Source organism: Hippocampus bargibanti, linkage group LG12, assembly GCF_051943395.1.
Source record: "Hippocampus bargibanti isolate YZ-2025 linkage group LG12, ASM5194339v1, whole genome shotgun sequence".
NCBI lineage: Eukaryota > Metazoa > Chordata > Actinopteri > Syngnathiformes > Syngnathidae > Hippocampus > Hippocampus bargibanti.
The window spans coordinates 7,017,452-7,034,226 of record NC_142745.1 but is presented as its reverse complement, the minus strand read 5'-3'; the positions used below and the strand labels follow the sequence as shown (position 1 = coordinate 7,034,226).

Here is a 16,775-nt window from a genome sequence, read left to right as displayed (position 1 = left end):
TTGTTGCGCTAACAGGCAGAGCCAAAAGTATTTCACGATCTGAGAGACAACATACATTTTCATCTTTCCCAGCGGCCCCGCATCGATAAAATACCAACAAATCACCGATCATGACTCTCCAAGAAGCGGACTATGACATGCGGTCTGACTTTGCAGATGGCTTCACCGCTGAATTCCAAACCCTACCTCTTCAACAATTTGAATTTTCTCCATATCCGATGCATCAATTTCATCAGAAAAAAAGCCCACTGGGTTCCATATCGTGGTCTACTCCGATATTAACTGTTAGCAATCACTGTGTACTGGGTCCCCCACTTTTGTGTGGTCAATGAATTTGTGTTGCTGCTGGAGTCTCCTGCAACATTTTTCTGTACTGTAAGTCTAGATCTTCCCAGCTGGCTTAGGGGGTCTGTACGTACCTCTGTGGGACACAAACGGGGGAGGGGGTGGTAAAAGAGGAACACAATATACAATACGTCTTAAAGAAGATAGTCAATGAAGCACCTTAACCATGTCAATGGGTTGTTGGCAAAGTTGTAGTTGTGGTAAAGAAGTACTATGCAGCTATCAGTGTTTATATTTGTGGTCTGATTAGATGTTGGAGAAAAGGAAAAAAAAAACAATATCAGGGAAGCCTAGGCAAGTATCTTTAGGTTTAGGTCTACATGTTAATTGTCAGATAAAACTCCAGATTTGATTCCCCAGAATTTCCCTGGTGACTTGTACTAAAAAAATGTGAGTAGGCACTGGGGTAAACGTTTGCATGTAATGTTAAATGCATTTAAAGTGCTTTAATTTACGTTTCACTGCACAAAACAGAAAAGTTTCAGGATCTCAGAGAAAGACTTTCAACACTGTGAGCAGAGCAGGCCAATGAGTGAGGAATAAAATAGCAGCTATTTGCAACATGGACATATGCAGCTCACAAAAACACACACGTAGATAAAACCATAAATATTATAATAATAGACATAATAGAAATAATAATAATAATCTAAGAATATAAAACATGCTAGCTTTCTGTTATACAATATTAAGAAACACACACAGCAAAAAACATCGTTTTCGATAGCTTTGTAGGTGTGCGGTGGGACGAAACAATGGTTCGTTTGCTCAGCTTCGTGACTCAACATGAACCCCAATGAAAACTGTCACAGCAGCATGTCACACATTTGTGGGAAACTTCAGCAAACAGAAACTAGCAATACTTTCTGCTCTATTTTTTATGTAAATGCAAGAAATGCAATAAAAAAACGTCAAAGTCAAAAGATTATTCATTGTTTTTAGAAGTGATGCATAGAAACATTGCTGTAAATGTTGATTATTTAAAAAAAGACAAATGGAAAATGTGTGTGGGAGGGGGGGGGCTTGCAAATTGTTGGAATTAAATAGAATTGTAACCAAAATCATTAAAGTCAATTAATGATTTTACTGGAAGAGGACAGTTTTTATTTATATTTATTTGTCCACAGTTGAGATGTATTTTAATGATGGCCAGATTGGACAACATCACTGAATGAGATTCCAAAACTGGGTTAAAAATGCAAAAATAAATTCAGAAAAACAAACCTAAAACAACTAAACAGATTTAGTCTTGGGTTTGATCAACATGACATTGGGCACGTATACTGAATCTCTCAACTCGACATTCATTTTTGCATGTTACCTTGTTACGGCACGTCTTTGCCTTGACTCCAATGAGATACAAATGCGTGGTCACAGGTGGCAAACAAAGCTTCACCTGAAAGTGAAGAGTAAAACAACAAATAAATATAGCAATACCCCCATTATTTTAGGTACGCGATTTAAGTGGAAATGCTGAGACCAAAGTGGTAGTGGGGAGGTAATTGTGATGTTATCGAACATTTTAAATCACGATAACTATACCACGTTCGCGATACAATATTTCAGTTCGGGGAGGAGAATTACTGTACATAACACTTCACAACTGCTTGCCTCACTGCCGAATAGAATTAACAAATGGAAACCGAAAAGGCAAATAGCCATGTCTAAGTGACACAATTGAATCGATGGGAGAATCTAGGCAACCGAAAAAAAAACTACAGATCACCGTGCTAAATGCTCATGGTAGAATATGTCCCTATGTGCGTACAAAACCTTATCAAATTAGCTGTGATTAACTTTGTTATTGAATTTTGCACAATAGGTGTGTTAAGTGTGGTGGATTATGACTTCCCCGGGTTGTGGCTTGGTATTGCCAACATATCACAGATGTGTGGAAGAAGCTAAGTGAACGCTTTTTGGCAATCAAGTCAAGCTGCCCCTTGCATTCTCATTACTCACCGTTGCAGTCAATCTGCCATGAGATATGTAAATATTCGCCTAAGAGAGGACATGTGATGACATGCCTATGAGAGAATTGGCTACCGTGAAAGAAATCGACACATGGTCGTCGGGCTCAATAGTGGACTAGCTCAGGTGTGGCATCAAGCACTCAATTAAACTCAGATTGCACAGTCACTCACTAAAAAAAACTTAAATTGCAGAGAGCAACAGCACCATCAATTGGTACAATTGTTGTACTAAAACAAAGGAGACAAATATCACGGCCAAAACGCTGAGAATAGTACACAGCGGGTCCACACTGAGGACAAAACACGGTACTACAGTGCCATTTTGGGATGAAAATAACCCATTACAGTCAATTGTAATGAAAGTGAAAAAAAAATCTGCATCAAAATGAAAACAAAATACTATGTAGGAACTCTAGACTTCGAGGAATACCGTTTTCTGTTAAACATGTTATCTTTTCAAATATCCCTGTTGATACGAGCAAAACTCGCCAACCAAGTCATTCAAATGCTAATGAAGTGAGGGCCGGTTTGTCGCGCATAAACTGCTCACGTCACCCGGGGAGTGGGGTCAGTGGTCATATTGCTGTGACAGCTGTCATATTAATATTTCACCATTATCGTCAATTTACGTGCGTTTCTTCTTAACGCAGCCGTGTCATCATTTAATTATGCATTTGATTTATGGGCCAACGACCATTTTGCAGCTCCAAAATGTGCATAGAAGAGCCTGCTCCTCTGGTCACTGAGGCAAAAAAAAAAAACTTCTGAAAGAAACCATATGGTCTCATGAGGACATCTAGTAAATATTTTCTCAAATATCTGAATAAAAAGAAAACATCATCTGTTACTTTTGAAACCAAACGTACTAAAAGAATACATGCAACATTGTTCTCTTCCTGAATTTCTCATGACACAAGGCGGAAAAACCCTACCTCCAACAATTACATCATACCTATAGGGTACTTTACCAACACACATGAATTAAAATGCCGACAGGAAGCCAAACAGTCGAGCGGGTCGGTGCACAGAAAGAGCTTTGTGTTGATTTTTCTGATAAGCGGCAGAAATATTTGGCTTTGAGGTAAGAACATGTTTGAAAATTGACTTTGACCTTCATGGATTTCAGCTCCAATTATAGTGAAAAGTGAATATGGTGTGTTAAATAAGCTACAGTCATCAGATGTGTTTAAAAAAATACCCAATCCAATGAGGTTTTTCAGATCTACGTATCTTAACTCATATCCATCATATAGGTTATGACTAGCTTTCTCTATATTTTTAAGAATAAGCATGGTCCGTATGACACGATATATTTTTGTACTTTGCAGTTATGTGTGTATTTAATGTATTTGAGTAGAATAAATAAGATTGCGTATAAGCGCTTCCGAAAAGGTCAGCATTGTTTTTTCACTGTATTTGCAGATGAGTGCACGTCTCCCTGGCCTCAACGTTTGCATCATTAAAATGAAAAGCAAATACATATCTTGAACTAATGCTCATTGAACTATTACTAAAGAAATCAAAAATATGTTGCTTTATTTGGGGGATAGGGAGGCAAATGACCAAGTTTGAAATCAAACACAAGTGAAAGTCATTTGTCATCTTCAACTGCTATTTTTGGGTCATGCTGTCCGACAAACATGTTCCTCTTTTGGAAGAGGAAGAACATGTTAGCGAACAGAAAAACATGAAAGGGAGGACGTTAACGTTTTAAATATTCGAATCTCACCAGAAAATGGAGATGAAATTAACCGTTTGACAATAAGCAATAGTTATGAATTCGCTGTTGGTAAAATGTATGCCATATTTTCCGGCGTATACGCTGCGCCGGTGTATAAGGTAAACCCACAATGAATGGTGTCGTTTTAAACTTGTTCCACATATAAGGCACACCTGTGTATAAGGCGCAGGGTCATCTTTTGAAGAAAATTAAGGCTTTTTGATGCGCCGTATACAGCGGAAAAAATGGTTGCTAGTTATTGCTAACCAGTAGCGTACCCAATATATCATTGATAAAATATGACTATTTGTCTGATCTTTCTTCACAACAATATCGTCTACGGTCCCATGCACAAGAATTAAATGTTCTGCTAAATCACAGAAGTTATGAATACACAGTTTTTACTCTCATTGTGCATTTCTGTGAGAGGATGATTATGAAACCCTATTTTTAGATTGCACATTTCTTGACGTTGGGAATTTGAGAATTGCACTTTCTAGGACATAACAAAAGCAAAATCATTTGACAGGATGTCGCTGAACGTCACCGATCAAACAGAGAACGACTTTTCCTGCTACAGTGCTTCAGTGGAAGGCTACCGCTACTTTGCCGTTCTGTGGGGATGCGCCGTTATCATCACTGGCACAGTTGGGAACCTGATGACCATTTTGGCTTTTGCCTTGGACTCGCAACTGAGGACCCGCTTCAACGTGCTCATCATCAACCTGGCTCTGGCTGATCTTCTCTACTGCACCATACTGCAGCCCATCTCGGTTGATTCCTATCTGCATCTCAGATGGCGCAGCGGCGTGTTGTGGTGTAGGACCTTCGGGCTGCTTCTCTTCCTGTCCAACTCTGTCTCCATTATCACCCTCTGCCTCGTAGCAATGAGTCGCTACCTCCTGGTTGCAAAAAGGGCCTTGTTTGACCGTGTTTTTTCAAACTGGGGGTTGGTTTCCCTCGTGGTGTTGACGTGGGCGGTCGGCATGGCTAGTTTTGCCCCACTGTGGTCTGTTTTTGTGTTTGTGCCTCAGGTGTGCACATGCAGCTTCCATCGAACCAAGGGCCGCCCCTATACCACCATTCTGCTCTTTTTCTACTTCTTCGTGGGACTAGCTTGCGTCGGCACGTTCTATCTCCTCATATACCGCCGCGTCCGGGTTGCGTCAAAGGCCCTGCTCCGCTATAGGTTCAGCCGGCGGTCTTCTAAGAAGAAACCAGCACAAACAGCACCAGTCACTGATGACATTAGTGTGGAGAGTGGGATGGCCACGGCGAGTAGCGATCTGAGCTCCCAGTGCAAATCCACACAGAATAAGGAGGACATCAACAGTGACAGCGCCCCTCCAAAAACATACGCTGAGCCAACAAATCAAGCAGGAGAAAGCCAAACAAAGCCTGATGTTGTCAGTGAGCCGCACTCAAGCGCACCTGCGCCGGCTTCCGCGGCGTCCACCACAAAAACCTCAGGAGACGATACAGAATTTAAGCGTGTGACCCGCATGTGTTTTGCAGTTTTTCTGTGTTTTGTATGTTGCTTTGTCCCTTTCCTGATACTCAACATTGTCGATAAACAAGGGCGTGCCCCGCAGGTGTTGCACATGTTTTGTGCAAACCTCACCTGGCTCAACAGCTGCATCAACCCACTTCTCTATGCTGTCATGAACAGACAATTTCGAAAGGCCTACCAACAACTGCTCACCAGTGCGGTGAAACCCTTGACATGCCTCTGGATGAAGAGTGCCTAAATAACCTCAGCGTAAAACCTTGCTAAATGCCAAAACAGATTCAATTATTATCTTCTGCATTGTGTAAATCAGGGGTCTTGATCATAGCACCTGTGAAACTCAGGTAGCCCCCCCCCCTTGCCCCCATAAGTAGACCACAGGCCAATTCTAAAGTAAGGGGAAGTCGTGATTTACTTGGAATGCTGTAAAAGTGCTCTATTGACACTTGCAAAGATTAAGCAAGTGTGGCATGCTGCTTTGTTACTTAGGTTGTTAAAGCTTGCTTTTAACGCTGGTCAATAGACAATGAGAATCACAGATGACCTCATTTGTAGCTATGACGATTCCGAAACGAATGCCTACCTGTTATGAAACCTAATTTATAATTTAAGAACTATTACCTTATTGTCAGCAGCCACCGATTTCATTTCCCCAGTAGTAGTAATGCGTGGTCCATGTTGATATATAAAACGCCATTTCATTTAAAAAATCTCATTTTTTTCCCTCAATTTCGCCATAATTCTGTTTTTTTTGGGGGCACAAAGATTAGAAATGGATTTTTTTTTGTGTTTTTTTGTTCTTATTTTTTGTTTTTGTCTCAAGAAAAACAACATTTGTACATGTTTGAAAATGTTAAGGCCAAAATATTCCATGAAAACCATTAAGGAACATCAAGGTTTGAAAGAACAAAGATTTGTTATCTCTGAAAATTATATTTATTATTGTATTGTGAAAAACTCTGATAAAACCCTGGAATATTCAGCATCTAACTGTTTTGTTGACAATTCCTTCAGCGCAGGACGGTCTAGTGCTGGCTGCCGAGCCGAGTATGCAAATTTCAACTGCAGGTAGTCTATGTTTGTGTGCTCGGCGACGGTACACGTGTTTTGTTAGCGCGTGAAGGCGAGAGCGTCAGTGAGGAGTTTGTTGAGCGCGCGGTCAGGACAAACCATCTATGATTTGGCGGAATTTAACACAAGTAGGTATTATTGAGCTTGAATATTTCGTTGTGTAATAATATGTTTTGAATGTTGAAAGTGATTCCATTTTTCAATAAATGTTGATTTCTTTGCCCCTTCGATGGAAACTTAAAAACAGACGCAATCTTGATAAATCACAGTGCATATGTTATTTTAATCTATTTCCATTTCCTCCTCCAAGTATCTGCGAAATAGTTTGTAAATGCCATATCTTGCATATTCCTTGAGACAAATTTATTAACTGATCAGGGATATTTTTCACATTTGAAAGACAGTTAATAAATTGGGTTGTAGTGTTTTTACTGTGCTATGAGGTTTGTACATACTACATTCTTCATAATGTACTGTAGCGCCTTATAATGTGGTATGCCTTATATATATGGAATAAAACATTTTAAATGTCATTCATTGAAGGTGCACTTTATAAACCGGTGCGCCCTATACAGTATATGGAAAAAGTTTGAAAATACACCATTCATTGGGAGTGTGCCTTATACACCGGAAAATACGGTACTTACTAAAGAATCTAAGTACAGAGTAAAGAATCTACCATAGAAAAGTCACCTGCAAATGATGTGAAAGTGGCCATAAGAAAGAAATAGGTTAGAGATACTGATTTAACATCTCAAATTCCTTTCAGATCCTCTTTAATTGATCAGCCAGATTTCAGATTTTTACTGTCAAGTGTTTGCTTTAACCTTACTAGAACCTTTGTAAATAATATTCCATTGTTACATGATGTGTCACGCTGTATGAAACCTCATCGTGTTGCGGAATCAGCAGGGATTTCCCATTTGGTGCAAGACGATAAATTTTGTGCTGTCGATTGAGGAATTTGTGATTCTTTTGGAAACTATTGAGGCAAGTTTGAAAAAAGTGAAGAGTGTGTACCAGTGTAAATGGCAATTGCATTTCATGGTGACTATTTCACCCTGTATGAGACTTGAAGTTCAAGTTCCTGTTACTTTTCTTACATAATTGGAGACAATGCGGCTGTTTAAAAGTTGTTACTGAGTAATCCATCTTGAATATTGATCTTAATTTTGTATTTACTGTCCTATGTATGCTTTTCATCTTGTGGAAAGCGTTTGGTCCCGATCGTGTTTTGCATCCATACGTACTTGTTATTTGCATGGAATGATTTCAACCTCGTCCAAAGTCAGCAGGGATAGGCTCCAGCTCACCCACAACCTAAACAAGGACAACAACTATAGAAAATGAAAAGACTGGTTAAAAAAAGATCCACTGGATTTAGAATTTTAAATCTATATGATATGTTGCATTGAAGAGTAGGTATATAAAACAGGTCTGCACTGAATTTCCAGTGTGTTATTATACAGTATACTGTTGTAGTTGTTCCACAATCCTTTTCAGAAAATCTGAGAACCTACAATGTGTCTTTTTCAACATTTGTCATCGACCCCACAATTAGTAGTGTGAGTCCACATAAAACAGTATACAGTACTGTATGTATACGGTGTATTACCCAACCACAAACACCATTTCCAAATGTGTCATTTATTTCATGAATGTCTGATATTTTTAAACCACGTGTCCCAAACAACAGTTGGAGAGGAACACAAAACTGAGAGTGAAGGAAGTGATCTTGGTAGGATGGAGCAATGTATTAGAGACTGGTCGGCAGCGAGGGGTCATATATACTCATTTCCGAGTTTAAAAAGTGATTCGAGTCGCTAGCATACAGCAAGTCATCTCTTGAGGTTCCAATAAAGTCCGACAGCATGGGGTCAAGAACCAGAAGGGGCTCCAGAGAATCCACGGTTTTCCCTAAAAGCAAGAAATGACATGAAATGAACTCAAAATGGCAATGTTTTACTCATATTTGTATGTACTTCTGTGACAAAAATAAACACATTCGACTGTAATTCCTTCACACTATGGTTGTTGCACAATAATTTTTTCCCATATGACTATTTTTTTTCCCTCAATTGATATATATATATATATATATATATATATATATATATATATATATATATATATATATATATATATATATATATATATATATATATATATATATATATATATATATGTATAGTAAAGTCTCGTTATATCGATATCGGATATATCGATAGTCCCGGTTATATCGATACTATTTCTATGCACGCACGGGGAAAATTACATGCAAGCAGGGTCGGATATATCGATAGTCCCGGTTATATCGGTATTTTTTCGGACTCCCTTGAATATCGATATAACGAGACTTTACTGTGTGTGTGTGTGTGTGTGTGTGTGTGTGTGTGTGTGTGTGTGTGTGTGTGTGTGTGTGTGTGTGTGTATATATATATATATATATATATATATATATATATATATATATATTAGAATCAGAAAGCCTTTAATCGTCCTACAATGGGGATGTTTGATATATACATACATATCATAATCTGTCATGAAGTGGGTTTTCGTCCCAGGAGGCAAAAGAACAATGGCAATGTGTAGCCACAGACTGTATTTTCTTAGCAGGCTATCATAGCTCAAAATTATTTTTGTAGCAACACTGCCCCCTAGTGTAGAGTCAGATAACACAGCAGTGGAAAGGGACACCCATTTAATTAACATCAACCCAGGCGGTGAAAAAAAGGCTGTGGTGAAAAAAGGCTGTGCGGTCTCTCTCGGTAACCATTAGACATGCTGATGGCTACGATTTCCAGGTTACATTTTATCATTATGATTTCATTTTATCAGAGTAACTAGAACTAGAACACTAGAACAAAGAAAAAATAGTGTATAATGAATGTGAGGCCATTTTGTGTGATTGATTGATGGATGGATGGATGGATGGATGGATGGATGGATGGATGGATGGATGGATGGATGGATGGATGGATGGATGGATGGATGGATGCTCGCTCACCGGCAACCTCTTCACGTAGGCTATTCATTGACTGCAGGACTTCATCCTCTGTCCCGTCTGTGGTCATGGTTGGAACAGCCTCCAGTGAATCCCTATATGACCATTGACAAAGTATGATGATGACAGATTATGATTCAGTTCTGATAATGAAGTTATTTCAAAAGTGGAAAGGATTTTATTGTCTTCGTGAGTGATTTTTATTTCACATAAACAGACTGAAGTAAACTATGTTTGTGGTGCAATGCTGCTAATTGTGGCCTCAGATTAGGTGTTCAAGTTTGGACATGAAAATTCAGCAAAAAAAAGTAAATACGTGAATTCAATTTACCCCTTCAAGACAAACACAAGCCTGGTTTTGATGTACTTGATGTAAGGAGACTCATCTAGAAAAAAGAGATTATTTTAAAGCCTGCCTTCAAATATAGTTAAAAAAAAAGTGCCTTACCTCCATTCATTTCAACATAGTACTTTCCAAAGGCCTCATCTTTGGGAATGTTGGGGTATAAATAAAGCAAAGGATTTTGAGGGACCTCTTTTAAGATAAGGAAATGCCTGATGATTTCATGGAAGGGAATCTTGGAGAGGTCCGTTTTGGTGAATGGCTGGATTGTCTTGACTTCCGGATCACCTGTTGTTATACATGGCAAGTGGACAAAAAGTGATCACGCCATCGCTTATAGTAGCAAATTTAACATGCTCACCAGTTGTGCCGATTTCCACCCAGGAGAAAGTGATCCCTCCAATTACACTTTCACTAAAACGAATTAAGAAGGTTCCCTTCTGTTTTTTCTTCAGAAGGAGCTTCTCTTTACATTTGGTCACAAAGCCCATGATGAGGCTACGATACAGATGAGGGCAAACTAATTGAAAGAAAATGAAGGCCTCAAATTTGAATCAAGCATTTCGTATCCTCCACATACCCGTCCCTCCACAGGTTTTCAAGATACGTTTTCACCATCACCACGATGCTGTCAAACCACACCCAAAAGGTGTCAGGACTGTTTTCCTAGACCAGGGGGCAAGACAAAGCAGGTGACAAAGTTGCATGTTGGAACGCACGGGCAATGATGCAACACATTGATTCAGGTTGTAAAGACCGTCAGAATAAGAAACAAGAAGGTCATTTAACTCATTCACTGCAATTCACGAATTTATTTGGGAATTGAAAATATGGCATAGAGCGCCGTTTGGTTGTTTTTTTCTGAATTGTATGCAGGTAAAGCGCTGACCAGACATCCGGCAATGTTTTTCCCTTCCACAAGGGGGCAGTATTTCCCTTTTTTCCATATAGCGCTTTGTTCCAGCTTCAGATGTTGTTAAAGCACTCTATAAACCAACCATTATGTATGTATTGCATTGTATTTTGGACAGCCACCCTCATTCCAAGCTAACACTCCAGATCCATCTAATTTCGGAAATGACTGTTTTTTTCCTGATGAAAGGAGAGTCTGAGGTTTCTTACACTGCAATGAATGTTTCCCTGGCACTGGAGTGGACACATGTTGTTTGGCACATGTCTGGCAGTGAATGAGTTAAGTGTGAGGTTGTCAATTAACTAGGCAAGCTGTTGTTATGCTCCCATTTTCTATTTATGGAGTCATTTGGGTGATTTGTAGATTCTTACCTTTGAGAATTTAGACCAAGATACTCTACAGATGTCGTAGCTTTGTTGCTTTCCTGGATGGACAAAAACATATAATAATAATAAAGTGTAAGAAATGTTTTTTTATATACAGTATATCTACAGTGTATATCCTATATTATACAATATTCCAATGTGTATGTCAACAGAATTGTAAATAAAAAAATGCTCTTTCTAGTCTTGTCTGATTCTAAGCTCTCACATTTGTCCATCCATGCTTCAACCTTATGGCGGAATACATTTAAGCTATTCAGAATTTTGTGCAGGACACAAGAGGCGGCAAATCATGGTTTTCTATTCAATCAACTACTGGTTTTGGCCATGGACATCAACTTACCAAAGAGTCTGTGAGCGATCATTTCCAGTTGGGCGTCATTTAAACCACGTTGAGTGGCAGACAGAAACTGCCAACTCAGCATCTCTCCAAATTGCGGCCAAGTGGCTGCCGGACATTTGGCAAAGAACATTATATCCTGTGGGGAATGAAAAATAATAATAGTTTAGATCTCATTTTTTTCTGGTGGCTTGTAGTAGCTGACAAAAGATTTCTCACTTTAGTGTCCTGACTGAGCATGTTGAACCAGAGCACAGATGCCCAGGCACTTTGCTGTTGACTGGAATTGGAGATAATAACCACTGGTAGAGAGGTGGCCTTGGTGGGGTGCAGACATTTTATTTACAACTTAAAATTGCTCTAGTCATTTGAAGTGACTGCTTGACTTTTCTTTTTATATGGAATAAATATACTTTACCTGCAACTCAACAGACATCCCTTTCAGCTCAAATAAAGTGTTGAAGTAGAGAATGTGCAGCTCTTCCGTCACGCTCAGAGAAATCTTTCACAAACATATCACACACAAGAACGGTTAGAAACGCTTTTATTAAATGATACGCATTGTGTGCGTGTTCCTCATGTTAAGGAGATCAACCTACCTCACCTTTACCACCACCTCCTGACTTTTGCTCCTTCAGATTCTACCAAAAAAGCAAACATAAGGCATAGAGGTTGGACAATTGACAACAATTTATACAATTTTGGATGCAACAACAATAACAATCAATCAATAGGACCGGGAGACGTTAGGAGGGATCATACTGGAGTTCAAATGGTCTATGGGTGAAAATGAAAATGTTATGTGTTCACAAAACCGAGCCATAATGTTGGGCACAACTGAAAACTGGCAGATATTAATCTTTCAGATAGCCAAAACAAATCTACTCATGGCACAACTCCTCAATGTGGCATTGTTCACTGGTGGTAAGGAAACAGGAGTTAAGAAACGTCAGCAAGAGATTTTTTTTTTTCCCCGATAGGGAATCAGGAAAATCCCTAATTTGAATCACTTCCGCTTGAGGATGCAATTGAAAAGCAAGGTCACTCACGATATGCCTGAAGTCTGCCACCATGCTTCCACTCTGACTCGCTGACAAGGCTTTGCTTGTGGTGCCGAGGACATTAAAATGACGATATCTATAAGCAGGAAAAGGCTTGATCAAAACAAAACAAGCTTGAAACAATTCATAATATAATTACTGTATCACTTGGAGGCGAAAAATGAAAGAAAATGTTTACCCTTTTATCTGAGGGGCCTCCCTAAGACGATAAAAAAATAAGGATGAAACACAAAGTGCAACAAACCATCATAGACGCACGCGTGCGCTGAGATTTTACCGGTCCATGGATATGCTGACTTTCATGGAATTATTCAACTCGGGAAACTTGATGAGGAGCCTGGAAGATTTTCAAAACATGGTTTTCACTTCTCACTCATTATTATCATTATTTTAACTGCAAAAAAAAAACAAAAAAAGCCCATGCTCAATGCATCTACTGGCAAGCAGGTCATGCATGTCAGGTGCTAGCAGATAATTTAATATCTTAAAGGAACCCAATTTTTCATTCATGCTTATCAGCTGTTGGATTTTTAAAATGGCAGATGTTACACAACAAAATGCCAAATATCGGCTCCAATAATCTGGGCCGATAATCGGTCTGTCACGAAAACAGTTTTGAATAACATAGCATTTAACAGATTTGAAAACTGACCTGGTCTTAACACCAAACTGTATACTTGTGTGGAAAACCAGAGGCACTGACCTGGTTTTAACAGAGAACTGAACACTTGTGCGAAGAACCAGGGGCCCTTTCCCCAAATGCATGGACGGCTGAGTCTCAACCACGAATGAACTTCAAGAAATTATGACAAAAATACTATCAGTATTTTTTTAAACGGAAATAATCGGGGAGAAACATAATGTAGCAAACAGTGAATGAAGCTGATACCTCTTGAGTAAATCTGTGAGGAATTTTTCGGTCCTCCTTTGCAGAAATGGTTTCTGTGCCTTCACTGGGTCGTTTTCATAGCTTATCTTTCCAACCAGCTCCTCCAACTTACTGAGGAACTCACGCACTTGGAAGAGACATTCTGCAACGCAGGTAAACCTATAAGGCGAATGAATGGCCGCACAAGTGTTAGACAGTAGAAAAAAAATGAATGACATCACAGCCAAATAGGCTATGGAGACTTTTGTCTGTTTCATTTTTAGGGATACCAATTTCTCAAGTGAGATGATGACCATTAATACCTTCTGAGCATGTGGCACTTTTCATTTATATTTAACTTGCATTAAATTACATTTCTCAATGTAGCAGACAGATAAGACCAACAAAAAGCACCAGTGTCAGAATAGTCACAACATAAAAATAAACATAACTTGCAGATTTCAATCGATATTATTTGAAATAAATCTGAACCCCCAAAAAATGCTGTGTTTATCCACACAATGCAGCATACCATTTCTCAAGCGGATCCAAACAAACTCTGTCTGGAGCTCCGATGCAGGATTTTTGCTGTCTCCTCTGCCATTGCGACATCTCTTGGTTCACCAAGACATTTGTCAAGTCCTCGGCTCTGTCCAGGAGTTTATTAAGGCCAGATAGAGCACTCTGAATCCAAAAGACAAACATGAGAAAGGAGAAAATACAACTAAGGATGAAACTGATTTCATTCTGTGTATCCACTGTCTCTTACCATCCTGCTCTTGTTGAGGTTGTTGATAAGTAACTGAAATTTGTCTTGTTGTGGGTTTGCGGAGTTGTCTTTCGTGGCGGCATTTTCAGTTTCCAAGCAAGATCAAAAAAAAAAAAAAGAATGTGACACATTCTCAAAGAACTTTCAAATTTAGTAAGACATTGCTCTTTGCTTACCTTCTAACAAGTATGTTTTGTATTTAAAATCAAACTCATCTTGCTGCTCCTCCAGACACATCATTGTATGTTCCATACACTGTAAGCCCGCAATTAAAAAAAAAAACACAGAAAGTCACATATTTCATCTACATCTTCAAAACTAAATCAACAATATCTTGACCTGCACTTCATTTTTAAGGCTGGCCATTTTCCGGTCAAGGTCACGCTGAGTGCTGGTCTCAAAGCCTCCTTGTTCTACTTGCAAAACTCGCACCTGATAAGGGACAGTAGAACAAAATAATTAAACATAGACTGTCTTCTAGGACAGTGGAATCAAATGTGGCAATATTGATGTGATTTGGCCTACTTGATTTCAACCAAAATGTTCCCACGAAGGAACAATCTAAAAACCACCATATTATAATACTTTGTATGTAAATTTGTAACATTAAACATGAAGTATCATATTAGAATGAAGGTACACATTATGACTATTATATAATTTAAAACAGATTCTTTACTTACAGATAGTGTAGGTGTTCAAATACGAAGGCGGAAGTAGATGCCGAAACATGTCAGGTATTTGAACACCTACACTGTCTGTAAGTAAAGAATCTGTTTTAAATTAGATATCAAGTAGACAGGATGAACTTAGTACAATGACTATTATATATTTTTCCCCAGGATTTTTTTCCTGTAATTCCAATTGTCTTTTGTAACGTCTTCACTAGAGTGTGCATAATATGCATGACTTCTGTCACACACAAAAAAAAATGTTTCAACCTGCTCAGCCAGATCCGCAGTCTGCAAGATCTCTTTCTCTTTATGCAGGAACCAATACACTGTGTTAGCCAAGGCACATGGGTACTCCTGGTACCTCTGTGAGAGATTGCGCAAATCATAAACAATATGAAGAAATTATCAGTTTCAGTTTGGCGGAAAAAAAGCATAATATCATTAAGACATTCATTATACCCTTAAAATGTGGAAATGTGTACCAGAAGATAAAAATTAACATTTTTTTATTCCCATAAAATAATTAGCGTGATGCATATTCAAAACATCCAGTCCAGACCTGAAAATTCTGTTTATAACGTCGAATCTTATGCTGCATTACGAAGGACTCCTCTTGTACAAAGCGGCTATACTGAATGTCAAGATTCTCCAACAGGGCCTGGAACAATACCATAGCCAAATCATAGTCGCTCACTGCTCGTTCCCTGGAGAGAAGCATACGTGAGAACAAATCGGTGTTTTGTCAAAAAGGTGAATTAGATGTTCATTGCAGTCAAAAGTGATTTGTATTTTTACTCATGAATGCAGCTCTGGCACTAAGGTGTCAAATTGCTGGTGGCCATTTGTATTCAGATCTGTCCATGTGGTGCAGTAATAATTCACGTCAACAATTCTCAGAGCCACGAAGAATGGATGTGGGAGTTGTTGTCAAGTGTTTTATGTGTTCACATTTGTTTCTTGAGGATGGCACAGACATTGTATCAATGCGAGAGCCCTTTCCTTAAATTATCTAATATTAGTACAGTATATTCCAAGTGTTGTTTGAAGTTGCCCAAGCTTACCACTGCTGTGATTCGATCCACCCAGACAAGTAATGGCGGACATCCATGGGAAGGCCCTTCCTGTCATACAGGTCGTCTAACTGTTGACTGAAAGCATCAGGCAGCTGCATCAGTCTCTCCCACTGGGACATCTTGGGGACAAGGGAAGAAGAACAAGGAGTGATAAGGTGACATTTTTGCCGATGAAGATGATTAAATACACTGCTGATAACCTTACACCATCAAAAGTCAGCTGAACGGTAAAATTGCAAACTTTGGACTTGGAGTAGATACTGTACTACCCCTCTTCTCAAAGTGGAGACTGTATCTTTGAAGAGAATACTTCTGTAAATGTATACAAGTTCACCTGGGCAACATGTCCATACCTTGCTATCGGCAGATTCCAACGTCAACTCGTTGTCGCGACAATGGTCTATTAAATATTAGATTTCTGGCCGTAAAAAGTAGACTGGAAGTAACCGACGGTTTCCATCAGACTGCGAATCGAACGAAGGCGTGACAATGTTATGGACTGTATTTCCTTGACTCTCGTTTTCGTCGAATAGCTTCCTCCCACAACTGTTAAACGCGACGACGCCATTTTGGTTCCAAAATATTACACTAAAGCGCCATTCAGAGCCACAATGGACGTTCGTGATTCCACAGTTACCGTAACAAAATCAAAACAAACTGCTGATTGGTTGATTCGCAGCCGGAGCAGCGCATGTGGTTTGTCGAGCAGTCCGTCAATCAAACAACCTCAT

General features: G+C 39.1%; 2 protein-coding genes across 7 annotated transcripts; one reads left to right on the top strand and one right to left on the bottom strand.

Moving 5' to 3' along the window:
* Positions 1–295: 295 nt before the first annotated feature.
* stat2 (signal transducer and activator of transcription 2) lies at positions 296–16,556 on the bottom strand. Of its 6 annotated transcripts, XR_016116582.1 has the most exons (27): positions 16,398–16,556; positions 16,033–16,163; positions 15,531–15,675; positions 15,239–15,334; positions 14,637–14,729; positions 14,474–14,552; positions 14,298–14,365; positions 14,061–14,212; positions 13,550–13,708; positions 13,364–13,453; positions 12,938–12,997; positions 12,839–12,859; positions 12,649–12,736; positions 12,199–12,240; positions 12,018–12,101; positions 11,819–11,917; positions 11,603–11,738; positions 11,248–11,300; positions 10,544–10,629; positions 10,325–10,461; positions 10,069–10,251; positions 9,952–10,006; positions 9,624–9,715; positions 8,446–8,530; positions 7,864–7,933; positions 1,667–1,741; positions 296–421 (listed from the first exon to the last, which is right to left on the bottom strand). XR_016116582.1 is itself a non-coding variant. In XM_089009634.1 (26 exons), the coding sequence occupies exons 2-25, from the start codon at positions 16,161–16,163 to the stop codon at positions 7,867–7,869; spliced, it is 2,301 nt and encodes a 766-aa protein (XP_088865760.1). In that variant the 5' UTR covers positions 16,398–16,556; the 3' UTR covers positions 1,601–1,741; positions 7,864–7,866. The 6 variants fall into 6 exon arrangements, 4 of the variants coding, with proteins under 4 accessions (XP_088865760.1, XP_088865761.1, XP_088865762.1 ...); XM_089009634.1 differs by lacking the exon at positions 296–421 and having other exon boundaries at positions 1,601–1,741; XR_016116583.1 differs by lacking the exon at positions 296–421 and having other exon boundaries at positions 1,666–1,741; positions 7,864–7,950.
* Positions 2,830–6,568, top strand: gpr84 (G protein-coupled receptor 84). Its single transcript, XM_089009637.1, has 2 exons — positions 2,830–3,396; positions 4,565–6,568. The coding sequence occupies exons 1-2, from the start codon at positions 3,302–3,304 to the stop codon at positions 5,781–5,783; spliced, it is 1,314 nt and encodes a 437-aa protein (XP_088865763.1). The 5' UTR covers positions 2,830–3,301; the 3' UTR covers positions 5,784–6,568.
* Positions 16,557–16,775: the final 219 nt, after the last annotated feature.